The following is a 17189-nucleotide window of genomic DNA, read 5'->3' as shown; positions in this document are numbered from 1 at the left end:
TCAACATACAGTTTCAGGTTTACAATCAAAACTTCAACACAGTGGGCACCAATAAGTAGCAGACCCAAGAACTAGTGTAAGTACACTCACGAATGTTCAGCATTTTGCCACTGTCGAATGTCTTGAAACAGGCCTGTTACGAAGTAAATTGTAATAAAAAGGTAAATTGTAATACTTGCAGCAAATTGTAATAATTTTGACGTAAATTGTAATAACAACGTAAATTGTAATAATATTTGATGTAATTTGTAATAATCTCTACTTGTGGTAAAATGTAATAAATTCTTACGTAGATTGTAATAACCTTATAAGTTTAGTGTCAAAGGCGTTAAATGACTAGAACCTATCCTTGCCAGGGTTGGTACAGGGTTTATCGTACAATCGTCGTTAAAGTATGGGTCCGGGGGAGGATTGAGATCGTTATCGTACATTGTTGTATAATTATATGTATATACAAACGCATTGGAATTATATATAAATGAGATTATTACAATTTACGTCAATTTTTATTACAATTTGCGTATTACAATTTACGTAAAATGTTATTACAATTTACGTTGTTATTACAATTTACGTCAAAATTATTACAATTTGGTGCAAGTATTACAATTTACGTCGTAAGAAGGCCTTTCTCCGTGTTTGAATCCAGGATAGTGTTGGAAGCTGAGAGGAGTTCGAGGTTTTCGGATATGTATCCAAACTGCCCTTGGCAAGTAGATTAGAAACACGTCAACCTCTAATTTCCTTCTTGTCGATCTTATATCGATACATTCAGACTTCAAGGAACTGTCCAATCCGTTCCCGAAACCTCTCCAACGATCAAACCTGCCTTGTTCATGTTAACAACAGATAGCTCTAATCACGCTTGCACAAAACCAGGAATGTTCCACTTGAAAAATGTCGACAGCAGTTCAAATCTGGCCCCGAGAGCACTTGATATTTTTACCAGCATTTCAATATGCTGCTGCCACTGGCAATAACTACAAATATATTTACACTAAAACTACACCTACAATAGTGTCTGTGAGTAGCAAGACATAGTCAGTTATTGACGCGATCCGCCATAGTCTGTGCTACATTGAAGCAGACCTTTACGGTTCCCCGGCATTACTTCATAGCGTCAATCAAACCATACCATGACATAACCATACATGTTTGATTACTATGCCAGTGTACGTCGACACCGGAGACAAGAGAGATGGACATCTTGGCTGTCTTAACGCTGCTTACAACAGTGAGTTTTGCAGGTACATATATGTTATATTCTCATTGTTACATTGTCTTTCCCTAAAGGGGTGAGGTAGCCTAGTGGTTAAAGCGTTCACTAATCAAGCTGAGCGCCTGGTTCGATTCTTCACATGAATGCAATGTGTGAAGGTCGTTTCTAGTGTCCCGTAATAATGTTACTGAACTATTGCTACAAGCAGCGTAAAACCCAACTCACAATCGTTTGAGTCAGAACAGATCCAAAATGACGCATCATTTTTCATTGAGTGAGTAAGTGAGTAAGCTTCTACGCCTAATTGCGGGGACATCTGAACTGGTCTTCACACACAGCAGCCATAAATCGATCTTCATCGTGATGAGCAGACGCTTTCATCAAAAACATACCCCATCCAGGCACCGCTTCCAATAATTATACTGACTCACTCACCAAATCCCGGCTCCTGCAGTACAATGACTTTGTACTCTCTCGATGTGATTGTAAAGTATATGAGTCTGTGCTACAATCTGATTAGTTGAAAAACATTGTTTTAATGGGATTGAATACCGGAAATCTGTCGGACTATCCACTGCGTAGCATTTTTTCTCAGTCCATGATTTGTACAAACATGCGACATGGCAAAGTGGATGCCACAATAATTAGAGATTTATTTTTGTCAGTGTTTAATATTAATAATAATAATGATAAAGTCCATTTCTTCAGCGCCATTTCCGTCTACGTAGTCGCTCATAGCGCCTAACACAGGGCCATAGACACATCTAAAGAGATAAGTCTTTAGTTTTGTCTTGAAAGTGTCCAGAGTTGGAAGGGAATTCCAGAGCACAGATGCAGTGTGAGCACAAGTTCTGTTGCCGAATGCTTTGAGTGAGACCATAGGGACACTAAACTGGAGTTTATGTGCTGATCTGAGATCTCGTGCTGGGGGGTGTAGGGTAAGAAGTTCACTCAGATAGGAAGGTGCTGTACTATAGTAGCACTGGTATGCAATGCACACGACTTTGTATTCAATCCTAGATCTTATTGGAAGCCAGTGTAATGATTTTAATAAAGGAGTGACATGTGCACGCTTATTTCGCTTTGTGCACGCTTAGATCCTGTTTGATAGTAATAAGCAGACTGTTAGCATAGTCCAACCTGGATAGGATAAGTGATCTCATGAGCTGATGTGCCGCATCGTATGTCAACATGGGTCTTATCTGACTGATATTTCGAATGTGGAAGTAGCAACTTTTGCAGATATTGTTTACTTGACAATCCATGGTCAGGTTTTGGTCAATGATGACTCCGAGGTCTTTGACAGTCAAAGAAAAAGGGATATCAACTCCATCAACAGTCAAGATTGATTCGGATATTGATGCAACACATCGGCTACTCCCAGCGAGTATGACCTCGGTCTTATCAGGGTTGAGCTTCAGACGATTCTGTGTCATCCATGTCCGGATCGCAGATGTGCACATTCGCTTATTCTGCTATCACCTGTGCTGAGTCACCAGGTGTGAAGACTTTCAAGAGCTGATTATCATCAGCATCAGCATAACCATGACGACTAGTGTCAAAATTTAGCAGGACACTGTCGATGCAGTTTTTCTACGGGTGTTGATATTTCACAATGTGCAGAAGCATTATTTTCCGAATTGCTGGTGATATTAAGTATTCGATACATTGAGATTTTACTTGGAACCGACGGCTTTTCCCAACATGTACAACTTAGAAGACCTGTGAAGATCCGGGGCAGAATAGGTCTTCAGCCACCCATGCTTGCCGTAAAAGACGTCTATGCTTGTTGTAAGAGGCGACTAACGGCATCGGGTGGTCAGGCTCGCTGACTTGGTTGATGCCTGTCATCGAATCCCAATTGCGTAGATCGATGTTTATGATGCCAATTACTAGATTGTCTGATCCAGACTCGCAAAAACAAACAACTCAGGAACACCCGCAAATATTCAATGTTTATTAAATGTCGGTTATTGTGTTCACAGTATCCAAGAAGCCCACGTGTCCGACTGACGCCGCGTCCTGCAGTGAGTGTATAACCGCCAATGTCAAGTGCGCGTGGTGCAGCGCTCCGGTGCGTAACTATTAGAATAGCGCCACCTCGTGGTGTACCTGCACAGTACCGTCCACTTTCAGACATCTTGTTCAATAATTGTCAATAACCGACCCGTTACTATAATACTGTTAATACCAAGCTACCGTTTGAAACATACTGGCAGAACTGGTACTAATTTCGAATTCTCAGCAAATTTAATTTGGGGGACGGGTCCCAATTTCTGTTACGTGTGGATTCATTGAATCGACAACTATAAACAAGTTCCTTACAGCTTTCTATACTGGGAGGGTAACGCAGGTGCCAAGCGCTGAAACGGAGTTTTGATTACATACAACCACAACTTAGAGAGATCACTCTAAATTAGTGGCTCTCAAGGTCACTAGGGGCGGTCGGGTAGCCTAGTGGTTTAAGCGTTCGCTCGTCACGCCAAAGACCCGGGTTCGATTCCTGACATGGGTACAATGTGTGAAGCCCATTTCTGGTTTCCCCCGCTGTGATATTGCTGGAATATTGCTAAAAGCGGCGTAAAATCACACTCACTCACTCACTCACTCACTCACTCAAGGTCACTATCAAAACTCGACATTGTACCAGCGCCTCAATCATATTGTTGCCACTCACCATCAACACTCCTGCCTTTTCAAACCTACTGCCACGTAACAAGTACATATAAAAGAAATCAAGCCTTTCAATCATTCGTGATGCCTACCTCGCTTATCAAGTGTATTTTTGTCTCCATTCTGTTATGATAGTACTCCGGACAATGAAGCATAGTTTCATTTTGAGCAAATAACTGCCGAATGTAATTACTCTCATGGGCGAGATAATGTCCATGCTATGAAAGAAGCTATAGTAGCGAAAGGGTCCAGAGAAAATTACTGTAATAAATTGGATATATTATATACTGAATAATCGAGGATATCGGAGAGCCAAGCTCTGTCTAATTGGCACAACTATTTTTTATCAACAGAATTATTTACGGGGACCGCGATGCCTCCCCTTATCGAAGATGAAGAAGGGTTCAACCTGTCCTGACGAACACGTTGTTTCACCAGAACGGACGTCGATGGTAGTTACAAAGGTATGACGTAACTTATATTAACATAAATATCTTTCTCATATGACAGTCACATGTTAAAAATGACATAAGTTTTATGTTTGGGAGCGTAACATAAGAAACTTTAAAACCTGCTATGTCAGCTTAAGAACACCTTGGAACTAAATGAACATTCAGGCACATTGAATCTGTCATTGTTGTATTACTCGCCCGAGAAGACAGCACCCGTTTTATAAACATTCATCTGTATTACACATTGTGTAACACCAAGGGGCGTACTTATGTTTCATAATATTGAAAAACTCCCAACATTGCGTGTAGAGATGATAGATCACTGAGAGGAGATTATGCACACTTGATGACCCCAGTAACCCTGTTTCTAGGATGACGTCACATGGCATTGTTTCGCCGGTGGATCATGTAACAGAATTACACATATTACGTGGAGGTTCTGATAACGGGTGATCTCTTCACGGGCGAGTAATACCAGAATTATTCACTCGTTTCATAAAATCGGTATTACATGGAAGCTCGTTTAGTATTCTATATATAGTCGATATAAGGACAACACATTGGTATACAGCGGAGATTCAGTATGAGGTCCCCGGTACCTCACGCTGGTTCTAAGAGCCGATATGTCTTGAGGTCAGGCTCTGTGACAGCTGAATGTATGCCGTTGTAACATTGTGGAGCGTTACCTTTGCGTTTAATCACTGGCGTGCTGGGTCCAGGTTCGTATGTTCAGCCCGGACAATCGTGGAATATTGCTGACATGATTTAATCACACGTAACACATGTACGATTGCAGGCACGGGAGATCAGACGAAACCGTCCCATTGAACCACAGATGATTAACCTCAAGTTGAGACGAGGTACCGTAATTTTTGCATTTCTTAGGGTTTACTGTACTTTGTAATGTGTACACGATATAAGGCTTTCCCCTTGGACGAAATGCCGGGCACTTACGTTCTAATTATATCAACAATACAGTAACCACTGACGGAGTTCGTTTACATCACTTGAAGAATGATAACCTAAAGGCAACTTTTATATATCATCTGTTCGATGTGCTGACAGTTGTGCCTTTAACTGTATTATAAGCGAAGCATGATTTCGTTTCCCAAATATTGTGTCTGACACCTTGTCTGAAATAAGCCTACCAGTGTGATCAACATAACACGGTGGAGAGAATAACATCAGTTTCTTATCAAAAACACGGAAACACGCCCATGGTTCTCAATAGAATTTGATCGATTGAAACCGATTGCCTGACACGTGTGTTCCAAACACGTGTATCAAAACTTATCAACTGATCCTTAGTCCAAAGATATCAAATGATATCTATATCTACATAGACAATTTCTGAAAACTAAAACATACTGGAGGCCATCCTGGATTTTCGTTATCACCAGATTTGAATTTAGCATTGTTGCAATTGATCCTGAAAAAAGATGCTGTGATAAATTGAATGAATTGACCAGATAATTATGATAAATGAGTATAGACTAAAGTCATTAGAGATTTCATCACTACCAGGGGGTGCTGCAAACTATATTTGAATTATATACACCTCTGCTGCAATTCATTCCGCGTGCATTAATATGGATATATGCATACATGTATCAGCTAAGTATGATATATTGAGTATATATTGATACCCTTAGAGGTTTCAGCCATGTTAGCGGCCATATTGGATTTTCTACAACCAGGGGGTTCTGCTGAGATGGATCCATATCCAGAAATGTTTGGAATGGTTCAATGTATAAGTGTGCCAAGTTTGGTGCTTTTAACCCAAAGTGCACAATTTTAGCCCTAACCGCCCCACTAGTGTGATCAACATAACATGGTACATATTAAAATATAAAATGCAGCACGGAGGGTTTTGGTGATCCTGGCTCATCATTCGCTCAGGGCCCTTGGCCCCTCTACACGCACCCCCTCTAAACGCAGCCCAGATAGCGAATGGGACAGGTACCTAGTCAAACCCACCCAGAACTTTTCGGGGAATGTGAAGACTCCCCGACACTGCAGTCTTCTGCATTACCCAGAATGTCAGAAGGGCTGTATTTCCTGTTACCAAACCCCGGTACTCTCCCAATGTCAGACAACAGATTGGGAGGTACCAAACCTAAGGCACCGAGAATATTATTATTATGATGTACATGCGCGTTATATAAACGTATGAAATTATTAGAACTGGCACAGTGATTACGTTTGAATTGTCGTTATGTATGAAGAGACTAATACCACTGCTCTCATTCCATACGCAGGTATTGCCATGGTTTTTGTGACACCCTTCTTTTATATATATCCACTACAGGTGCCAAGGTGACCATTCCTTTCAAAGTTAAAACTAAGACGGTAAGTCTTGTTGCGTTCGTACTTTGAAATTTTAAGTCACCCGGACGGAAGGCTCAATAGAGCTCAATGCCGCTGTCCGACCGTTGTGCGACCATTGCCCGTGAACTTTGATTTCTTCTCCGGTTGAAGGGATAAGCTTTCGGATGATGTCTAGCATGACAATAGGACTCAAAATATCAAAAACTCGTATGGAGAAAAATCTGTAATAGCCTTATGAAAACTTGCAGGTTTGAGGTATTTGAAACACCTATGTGAAGTTCATCAACACAATAAACAATATTCATATTCTTTTTTCCCAGAAAGCACAAAACTCAAACAGATGACCTTTATGAAAGTGTGTAAAACTGTATTGGACAATGTGACTTGAAGTTGTAAATGGCATGGACATATTATATGGTCTTTTCAAATTGAAAATATACTGACCCGAAAAAGAATTTCTATAAACATTTGTGATACAAATCATATTAGCTCGGATGCATTCTGTATGGGAACTGAGTGTTAGTAAACTTTATCCTGCATCATACCCTGACCCAAAACCGCAGCTGGCGTTTCAGGTCAAAAAAGAAAAACATTAGCGTAAACGCAACCTTACAACACCGAAAGTCTTTGGGAGCGGTTGCGAACATTCCTCGTGCAAATCAAGACGCGCTTGCAGAACGAGGTAGCTATGGGTTTGGAAATTACCCTCGATTGCCAGTCATTACAGACAACAGAATGTTGGAAGACTGAATGATCAGAGTGCGCAGGTTGCCGTAAATCACTATAGTTTGCACGTAGCAACAGTATGCCGTTTGCAGCAACGACTCAACACTACCACCAGCACTGACGACGACCGGGTCGAAACATGCGTCGCCATCACAGAACCGTCTCCTCTGCGCCACTGAGACAGCTCGACAGACGATCGCCACCCACCAGCGACCTCTCAGTGCTGATACGGTCGCCAGCAGCATCTCTTGTCGGCGACCTGCACGGGTGCCCATGTTTACAGACTGACGTTGTCGGGAACGACTCAGATTTGCAACACAGCGTCAATAGTGGCGCCATCAGCAATGGAGGAACGTCATCTTTTTAGATGAAAGTGTGTCGACGATGGATGTTAGGATCACAACCTGTCGCAGACGTGGTGAACGATTTTCAAACGCTTGTGTGCTTGCAAGAAACCCACGGGGAGGCCTAATTGCAAGCATCATGGTGTGGGGCGGCATTGGACTGAACCAAAGAACTGGACCTTTGGTCTTCCAAAATATTGGTCCAGGCAGGGGTAATGGCAACAAAGCGCAGCGCAGCGCAGCGCTACACACACCAAGTCATCAGACCTTACGTCTTTCCCTTTCCCCCCATCCCCAACGCCGCACAGTCCAAGACAACGCTCGACCCCATACAGTTAAAGCAACTAGATAATCCTACAGCAGCATAACATCATCATCATGACTTAACCTGCCCTCGATCCGGATTGAATCCAATAGAACACGTGTTTGACAAGAGTCCAAAGACGTCTCAATGACCTCCAACCAAGGCCGACAACCGCATCGGAACTGAGTGCAGCTTTTCTGCGCATATGGGCCGCCATATCAACCGCCTGGTGCACTCGATGCACAGAAGATGTGTCGCCATCGTTAACGCTCGTGGTGGGCATACGAGGTATTGATTTTAATCCGACAAAGTTTTGGGTATATGGTCTTGCCCCCAATTGAAATAAACACTAACTCTGTATTCATGATCTGTGTAAAATCTTGACATTCTCGCCTTATCAATATTTTGCTAACAAGTATTTGCAAAAATACAAACAGACAAATACCTCATAGATCTTGTTATTTTTTGTGGTTGAGTATATATTCTTCATTCTGTGAAAACTATTTAAGCATAATGTGCTTATAATACATGAGCCAAATGTTTCCTACTTGTAGCAGAAACGTACAGATCGTGATATAGTACATCATAGATGTATTTGTATTGAAGAAAATAAGTTTAGGTTCGGTGTTCCACCCTTCATATTTCGTATATTGTTTGATACACTTGCATTTCCACCGCCTCCGTGGTCTAGTGGTAGAGCGTCCGCCTGGAGAGCGGAAGGGTTTGATCCCCGGCCGCGTCAAACCAAAAGTACTTGTTGTTACCCTGCCTGGCGCTCGGCATTAAGGGACTAAAACAAGGACTGGTCGGCTCGGGGTCCGTACACTTGTGTCTGAGTGGGGTATTCATGTTAAACTGTGGGTTGGTATCTCATTTGGCTAGCACTATAAAATCGGCATTAGTCCGGACTAGTACAAGCACGTGCATATGCACACACGCATATGCACGTCGATATATACATGTAAGTGTAATAATCTTGGACGTGACGTTAAACCCCCATTTCACCTCACCTCATTTCACCTCCCCAACACTTGCATTTCAGACACCTTTGACTCTGAGGTTCCGCTACCCGCGAGGGGTGAGAATTGTAGCACAGGCTGACTGTGTGGGGTGAGTGACGATGGATGTATGTATTGTGGATAACTCGATATTGATTTAAGAATTGATTTTCCCTTTGTGTGAGTTCATTGAAGCATAACCTACATAAATTGATCTGGACCAAGCTCCGAAGTTCAGTTTGGTCCTCACTCAATGAAGGCTCATTCTCCAATGAACTCGCACAAAGTGAACGTCGGATCCTATAAGTGTTTATATCACAACTTTATACCTTGAAGGATGTAGACGCAAACACTGGTATTGCGGAATACCATAGTTCCTTAAAAAGCAGGAGCCCATGTAAGTTCAAATGGATCTACGTTGGCATCTTTGTAGTTTGGTTACAGCAAATATATTCTTATATCATCATTAGATGAGGGACGTCTGTTAAAACATATCTCAGTATGTCGGCCATAGCGGCAGTGAGTCATGATACATCAACCATCAACCATAGGACGTCCAAAAGGTTGTTCATGCACCTGTGGCGATAACAAAAGTTAGCCATCATTGATTAGTCGGCCGATCATTGAAAGCTGATTATAAATGTGTCAAACAGATACTAAGGTAACTTCTAGGGACAGATCGACTCGATAGTTTGCAGGTGCATTTCTATGTTTTGTTCACTAAGATCGTAACAAGGATATTCGTATAAAAGTTAAAACGCCTAGTTCAAGATCAAAGATTCTAAATGATAAAAAGAACGTTTCTGTATTTGTACGTAGGGGTTTCTCCAGGAATGTACAAGTTCATTGAAGCATAAACCTTTCGTCAAGGTTAACGTCTATTAAAAAATACTGCCTCGTGAAAACACTTATGAACGTCAGTTTCGCGGTCATGTGACCGACATCTCGTCCAATAGAAAAGCCGTATATTGTGTGAATAAAAGCGACAAAACATTTCCATATTCACAGGAAATCCCTTCCTAAAGCATAGTCCGTTGTACGATTCCGACTGTATCATGAGCATGTTAGTACGAATCACTATCAAATAGTAATGACACCAGGTGTTCGCAGGTGATACCAGGTATTACCTTCACAATAGAAAATTATTGAAAGATACACGCACAAGTCCATGAGTTTAGCATCTTAAGCATATGTTCTGATATTGAGCGTTCTTTTGTATTTGAAATAGCTTTAAGACTCAAGGTCTGAACTTTAACAAATGACATGTCATTTCAGATTTGAATTGAAGAAGAAACTTGCTACATGTCCAACATCAAACGGGAATACGGTGAGATCACTTATTTTATGCATATGCTGTTATAATGAGTGAATGTTGTTTTTCGTCTAAGTCCACCACGGCCGTTTGGGTAGCCTAGTGGTTTAAGCGTTCGCTCGTCACGTCGAAGACCTGGGTTCGATTCCCCGCATGGGTACAATGTGTGAAGCTCATTTCTGGTATCCCCCGCCCTGATATCGCTGGACTTTTGCTAAAAGCGGCGTGAAACCCTACTCCTTCACTCACTTAGTCCGCCTATATCACGACGCCATTGATATTGTCGAATATATAAACCAGTGATTGATAGCATGAGCCAGGCCCTAATGACACAAAAACAAGCCATGTCGCTCATAGTGACCACACGATCCTCATTTAAGATGTGCTCTTACGGGGGAAAAACTTCGTACACGCACATGTATTTTTGTATGTATGACAAACCGAATACGTATGCTGTTATGTTGTGTAGTACGATTCTCTGCATGGAATGGGAACAGTTGGTGTTTGCCACCACGATGACAATGAAATAAGTCAAACGTCGGCCCCGACAAGTGTTATGGTTTGTATTTGCAGGTAAATGTTACAATGACTGTCCACATGAAGAGGTGCCTCCCAAAACCGAAAAAGTAAGTTTGCCTTCACACAATATATTATCGTCTTTCTGTACTGAAAAAAAGGTCTACAAGAACAATCGCTTAGTTATTCATTGTATGAATAGAACATACGATACGTATCTCTGAAGGGGGACCCAAGGAACAATTTGTGGGTGAGAATTATAGGCGGTTAACGAATTGAATAATGTTGCAATGTTTATATACCAGTATTTATTTACATCGCCATCCCCAATGAACAAAATAGAAAAAAATTGAACAACTTGCTCATATGACGCAGATATCCATGCCCACGAGGCATTGACATTGGGTATGACGCTTTTTGGAGGATCGATGAGTTGCATCCGTGCTAGGATCTTTTGAAAATCACAGAAAAGCTCTCCTACTGATTCCTTCATTGCCAGCTCCATACCAGGACTCATTTGTATCGCCAGAGTACTAAACGCATAACTGTGTGTCTTCCCCAGACATTAGGGTGACGCTAGCTTACACAACGTCAATATGTTCCGATTCCTGATCACTCTCTCGTTTTCCAGGATCAAGGTGATTGTTGGCAGCTTCAAGAAGAGACCCCTGAAGGTGACCCTCACCTCGCTGTGTCGCTGTGACTGCGAAAAACCGGAAGAAAAAATCGTAAGTAGACTTTAGACAGGATCCATACAAGTGTAACATCAAATGGGATTGTCAATGGATTAAACATTCATATCCAGTAACCTCTCACTGATAGGGTCTCCATCAACTTGATCCTCAGTCTTCTATATCCGTTATATATGTATTGCCTCGGCAGAATCTCTGTCGTCACCATTGTCATACATGCAAAATGCTGTACACACAGTTAAACAGTTAAGCACACCCCTATTTCTGAACCATGACAAATGACAAATGGGATGACTGACCACAGAAGCTGGGCGATACCAATGTCATTGGATAGAACAAACATTTGACAACAAATAAAGTAGATATTGGGAGTTGTGATTGAAATTTACTGACAAAAGCATCATGGTAACACAGGTAATATTTTTGACCTTAGACAACGCCTAAAAAAGTATGGAGCTGCAGGATTAAGTAAACAAGTAACGTTTGATGTGAAAATGTTTCTTAAAGTTTCTACTTGACATGACACGTGAAACAGATCAGTAGCGGGTATAACCGCCACGTGCCCGTATGTTTCATGTGAAAATGTTCCTTCAAGTTTCTACTTGACATGACACGTAAAACAGATCAGTAGCGGGTATAACCGCCACGTGCCCGGATGACGCATTCCACCCTTCGTCTCATGCCTCCAGCCAAACGTTGGATCTGTTGATGGGTCAACAATAACCACTCCTGATGCAATGCTGCTTCCAATTGACGTAAATCTTGTGCAGGAGCATCTCGTCCCAAACATGTTCAAGAGGGTTCAAATCTAGGCTCACTGCTGGCCAGGGTAGAGTCATGTAATCCACGACTGCATGCGAACGATGAGGCCTGGCATTGTCATGCATGTACTGAGGTTGAGGACCAAGAGGGTGGTTGTCAAAATGAGGAACGACGACTGGCCTCAAAACGCCCCGGATGGACTGAACCCCTTTTAGGTTTCCCCTTATGGTGACCAAATCCAACCTGCATTCATGAGAGATACACCCCAAACCATTACCTAGCCCCACCGTATGCAACAGTCGGTTTAATGTTCCTGGGGGTGTAGGCCATGTTCCGGGGCCTCCAAACTCTCGTTCTTCCATCAGTGACGTGGAGCAGAAAGCTACTTTCATCTGACCTATGGATCTGTCTCCAAGTTCTCTGATTCCAGTTCTGTCGCGCAATACACCATGCTGAACGAGCAGCTTTATGGTGATCTCTCAACAAGGGACATTATGACTCGTCTAGCCCTCAGTCCTGCTGCTTTGAGCCGGTTCCTCGCGGTTTTGTTGCTGAAACGACGATTGGGCAACCACAGCTGTTTCAGACGAGTACTTGTTAAAAAGGGTTCTCGGCGTATGAGACGAAGAAGGTCCCTATCTTCGCGATGTGTCGTCACAGTAGGACTTCCGGATCTGGGACGGTCCTGTACATCACCGTTCTGCGCATGTGTCTCCACTAAACGGCTTACGACAGTGTGATGATACCCCAAATTCCGACCAATGGCATGACAAGACATTCCTGCGTTATACATGCCGATTATTTTCGTGCCATGGTCACACAATGTGATGGAATAACTGTTTAAAACCGAGCTCAAGAAAGCAATTTTAATGTTTGGATATACTGGTTTTAGAGATACTCGATGGTAGCATGCTGCACTGGCATACCATGCATGGCACGTGAGCTTTAGTCAGGCCTGACTGATTACATCATCTCGAGAAAACATAATTCTTCCCGTAATTAAATCTGTCATGACTGTTACAAATATTGGGACCAAACAATAATGAAATATATTAGGGTGTGCTTAAGGTTTTTGTTTGTGTATATCTGAAAGTTCAGAATATTTGTTTTTAACATAAGAATATTGACTGAAAACGGACTACGTTGATGAAGATGGTTGCTAATTAGTTTTCAACATAATCCCATCCGTGGTCCATATTCTTCTGCCAATACTTTCTGGAGTGACTGGATCCGACCGCGTGGAAGCCGGGTAGTCCACCAGTAGGATTCATTCTGGAATCCCAGAAAATCTAAGCCATCAGTTTGCCAGCTGATTGAACAGACTTTACCTTCTTCGGAGCAGACGATTTGGCTGTTAAGTTTCTGTCTGACCGTGGCAAACCCAGGACTCATCCAAAGTTCCAAATCGCTCAACACTATCCACTTCAAAATCCTCACCAGAGGAGGAACCTGTAACGTTTCTAATAAAGTCTCGGTACCCAGCGCGCTGAAATCAGTTAATTCCCCAGAATGTTCTCATCTCCCTAGATGCCTTCTGTATCGTCACGTGCAGTAAGTCGTGGATCGTCTATAATGAAGTGTTTTATCGACATTTATCTCAGCGGTGGCAGCTGAAGGTCTTCCTGACCTTGGATCTTCTTCAAGTCTCTCTTCCCCCCTTGTCTCTACTCCCCCTCCCCCTTGAACTTCGTTACCTACCTCCTGATAGTGGGAGCATCACCGTCAACTAATGTTGACCCCTTGTCCGCATGGATGGCTGCTGGAATTAGCCCGTTCATTTGGCGAAACATGATGACAGCGCTGTCAACCATTTTTGCCTATATCAGAAATATGCTTTGTGCTTGGCTCTAGGTGGAAAGTAGTGTACTTAATACATGCAAGCTGTTGAGGGTACATTATACATCCTGGGTCGTTGAATGTGTCAGCCAACCCTCGTACCCCGTTGATCACCAATTTAGTTAAATATCTAATGTAAACGAAAGTACCATTGCCATTGCCCGTGAAGATCCAGGGTAGAATAGGTCTTCAGCAACCCATGCTTGCCGTAAAAAGCGACTATGCTTGTCGTAAGAGGCGACTGACGGGATCGGGTGGTCAGACTCGCAGATTTGGTTGCTGCATATCATTGTATCCCAATTGCGTGGATCGATGCTCATGATGTCAGTCCCTGGATCGATTATTTACAGAGCGCCTTCATATATCTGGAAAAATATTGATGCGGCGTTAAGAACAAACAAATAGTATTATTACAATCCACTTGACAAAGTATGTGTTTAAATTGGTCTGAAACCGGGACAGTGTGTCGCACTAATTCAAAAAAAGAGTTTTTGAATGATCGTCATTTTTGTAAATGAAACCTCTTCCCAATGAATGAACGAAGGTATATGTTTATGTGACAAAGCTTCTGGCATACATATATATACAAAGCGACATAACAAGTTTATATACATAAAACGTATGACGTTGTTTGCTCACGGTGGCATGCACTTATTTCATTGCATGATTAGAATATCGATGTCTGTACCTTATTTTGATGGCGCATAAGTATACACACATACACTCTGATCCGTCGAACTTTTTTTGTTACGAAAAACAAAACAAAGCACATGTTAACATTTAAGTGTAATAGACATGTGGACATGACAAAAATCTGATTTTATTGTTTGTTATGCAAATGTTTTTAAAGTAACATGCACACTGGTACGTTTGTTCCAATTCCCTAGTTTTAACTTGTATCATGTTTTCTCAGGTAAACTATTGACTTGCCTTTGTATGTGTTTGTGATGGGTGCCCCCAGTAGGACAAGATTCACCTTATTGTGAACATCCATCATCCTTATTTGATAGTGATTCAGAAACAGATGCTTATGATACAGTCGGAATCGTACAATGTTTTTTTTTTTTATGGTTATGGAATTGTTTTGTTGCTTTTATGTTTTGTGACCGTCAGGCTGTAGTAGGGTCGAGTTGGATGTGTCGTACCACAGATAAGTCGAAATATTTCGAGTTCACGACGACTGGGCTGACTGTATAAAGGTTGTACCTTTCTATTACCAAAGGTTCAGTCGTATCTGTGCCGCAACAATGGAACGTACGCCTGCGGTATCTGCTCTTGTGGTGAAGGCGTGTACGGCAAGCACTGCGAGTGTGAGAAGAAGTACGATCGCTGCACTGCCCCGTAAGAGTTTTGTTTTGATTCATGAGTGAGTTTGGTTAAGCACCGACTGGATCAGTATTTGAGTTCTATCACGGCTTGTCAGCATATTTTGTGAGAAAACTGTGAAGTGATGCAGGCCTTAGATGTTTCCAATCAGGTGAGCACAGTACGGGTATAGAATTGATAAACCTAGACACATAATCAGGACGAACGGTGATCACAATCAAAGGTTTCTGGCACGCCTTTGTAAAACTATTCTGAACTTGCGACGCTTAAGACGACCGCCTCTGTTGTCTAGTGGATAGAGCAGCACGTCGGAGCTTCGATACCCTGACCGCGTCATACCCAAATATGTTAAAAGCCTCACAACAAACATTAAAACAACAATCGCAATGTCCATGTGGAATATGACATGGGCGCAGTTTATGACAACATTTGTGACGAAACCTTGGTGGGAGATCCCCCCATAGAATGAGACCGGCAGTTGATAATTGAATATATATTTTACTAAAGGTATGATAAAATTACTTATGACATATCTTATGCCGCGGGCTTGTCCCAAACACGTGTGTCTGTCTAATTAGATGTACAGCCAGTCAGGTCGTGTATTTAAAATTATCTGCACCGCTTCTTGCAAATTTGATTTTAAACAGAGCTCCAATAAAACATGAAATTAGTAGAAAAAATCGGCATCGTAGAAATGTTACAAATTCTGCACTTTTCCCATGTGTAGTGTAAACATGTATAGCTTTGCCAGGAATTATTAAAACATCAAAGCTATGAGCATCCCCTTGCTTTCACTGTAATAGTAGATCCGGAATAGAATAGGTAGAACAGTAGAACCACGCTTGCCGAAAAAGGCGACTATGCTTGTCGTAAGAGGCGATTAACGGGATCAGGTGGTCCGGCTCGCTGACTAGTTCTTGGTTGATGCATGTCATCGTATCCCAATTGCGTTGATCGATGTTAGTGATGTCTATCACTTGATTGTTTGGTTCAGAATCGATTATTTACAGTTCGCCGTCAATAGCTGGAATATTCTTAAGTGCGGCCTTAAACAACAAAGAAACACTATAATAATTCATCTCAAAACTATTCTTTATTACACTTCAAACCAGGTAGAGCAAACTTTGTATCCTAATTACAACGATATGTAATTAAATCGGGACTAAGCTAGATACGATGGCACATATACTGCCAGGTCGCTTATTTCAGTGATCTCTGCTAGGGGTCGTCCTTCGCGTACCTGCAGCGTTCCCTCCAGATCGTCATGTGTGTGACGGGCGTCTACGGCCCGGGTTCGTGTCCATACATGGATTTCTGATGTCCCCCGACGTGCTACTGCTGGAATATTGCTTAAAGCGGCGTATAAACACACTCACTCATGTGTGTAAAGGTGTGGTATAACAAAAGCACTATGCTGCGGTGGCTGTTGGGACAACGTACATTTATGATTTGGCCTTCCTGGGGAACTGCTTATACAATACGTCAATCACAGTCAACAGGTAGAAAACTGGCAACAGTTACAGGTAATTGCTGCTGATAGATACTCCTTATTGTCTCGGTAGTTACAAAGAATTTATCTTCTGTCAGATGCTTTTATTATGACAAAGGTAGGTGATTTTCACAACTATTAACTAAAATATATGCCCAGGGCAATTACCACACTAAGGAAAGCATTCTTCGTTCTGACCAAAGCGTCGCCTG

The 17189-nt window shown here is 42.1% G+C and overlaps 1 protein-coding gene across 1 annotated transcript in view; it reads left to right on the top strand.

Annotated features, from left to right (window-relative positions):
- LOC139470211 (uncharacterized integrin beta-like protein C05D9.3) overlaps positions 1 to 17189 on the top strand; it is a 41113-nt gene that overhangs the window by 2019 nt on the left and 21905 nt on the right. Inside the window, exons 2-12 of the mRNA XM_071252532.1 lie at positions 12 to 76; positions 1172 to 1247; positions 3205 to 3293; positions 4246 to 4356; positions 5141 to 5204; positions 6653 to 6693; positions 9089 to 9156; positions 10320 to 10371; positions 10930 to 10982; positions 11504 to 11600; positions 15385 to 15503. Of these exons, the coding sequence (XP_071108633.1) occupies positions 1199 to 1247; positions 3205 to 3293; positions 4246 to 4356; positions 5141 to 5204; positions 6653 to 6693; positions 9089 to 9156; positions 10320 to 10371; positions 10930 to 10982; positions 11504 to 11600; positions 15385 to 15503 (743 nt within the window). The 5' untranslated portion in view covers positions 12 to 76; positions 1172 to 1198. The remainder of the gene's footprint in view (positions 1 to 11; positions 77 to 1171; positions 1248 to 3204; positions 3294 to 4245; positions 4357 to 5140; positions 5205 to 6652; positions 6694 to 9088; positions 9157 to 10319; positions 10372 to 10929; positions 10983 to 11503; positions 11601 to 15384; positions 15504 to 17189) is intronic.

This window comes from Haliotis cracherodii, unplaced genomic scaffold, assembly GCF_022045235.1.
Source record: "Haliotis cracherodii isolate W230 unplaced genomic scaffold, xgHalCrac1.p SCAF_1, whole genome shotgun sequence".
NCBI lineage: Eukaryota > Metazoa > Mollusca > Gastropoda > Lepetellida > Haliotidae > Haliotis > Haliotis cracherodii.
This window is presented reverse-complemented; position numbering and strand designations above follow the sequence as displayed.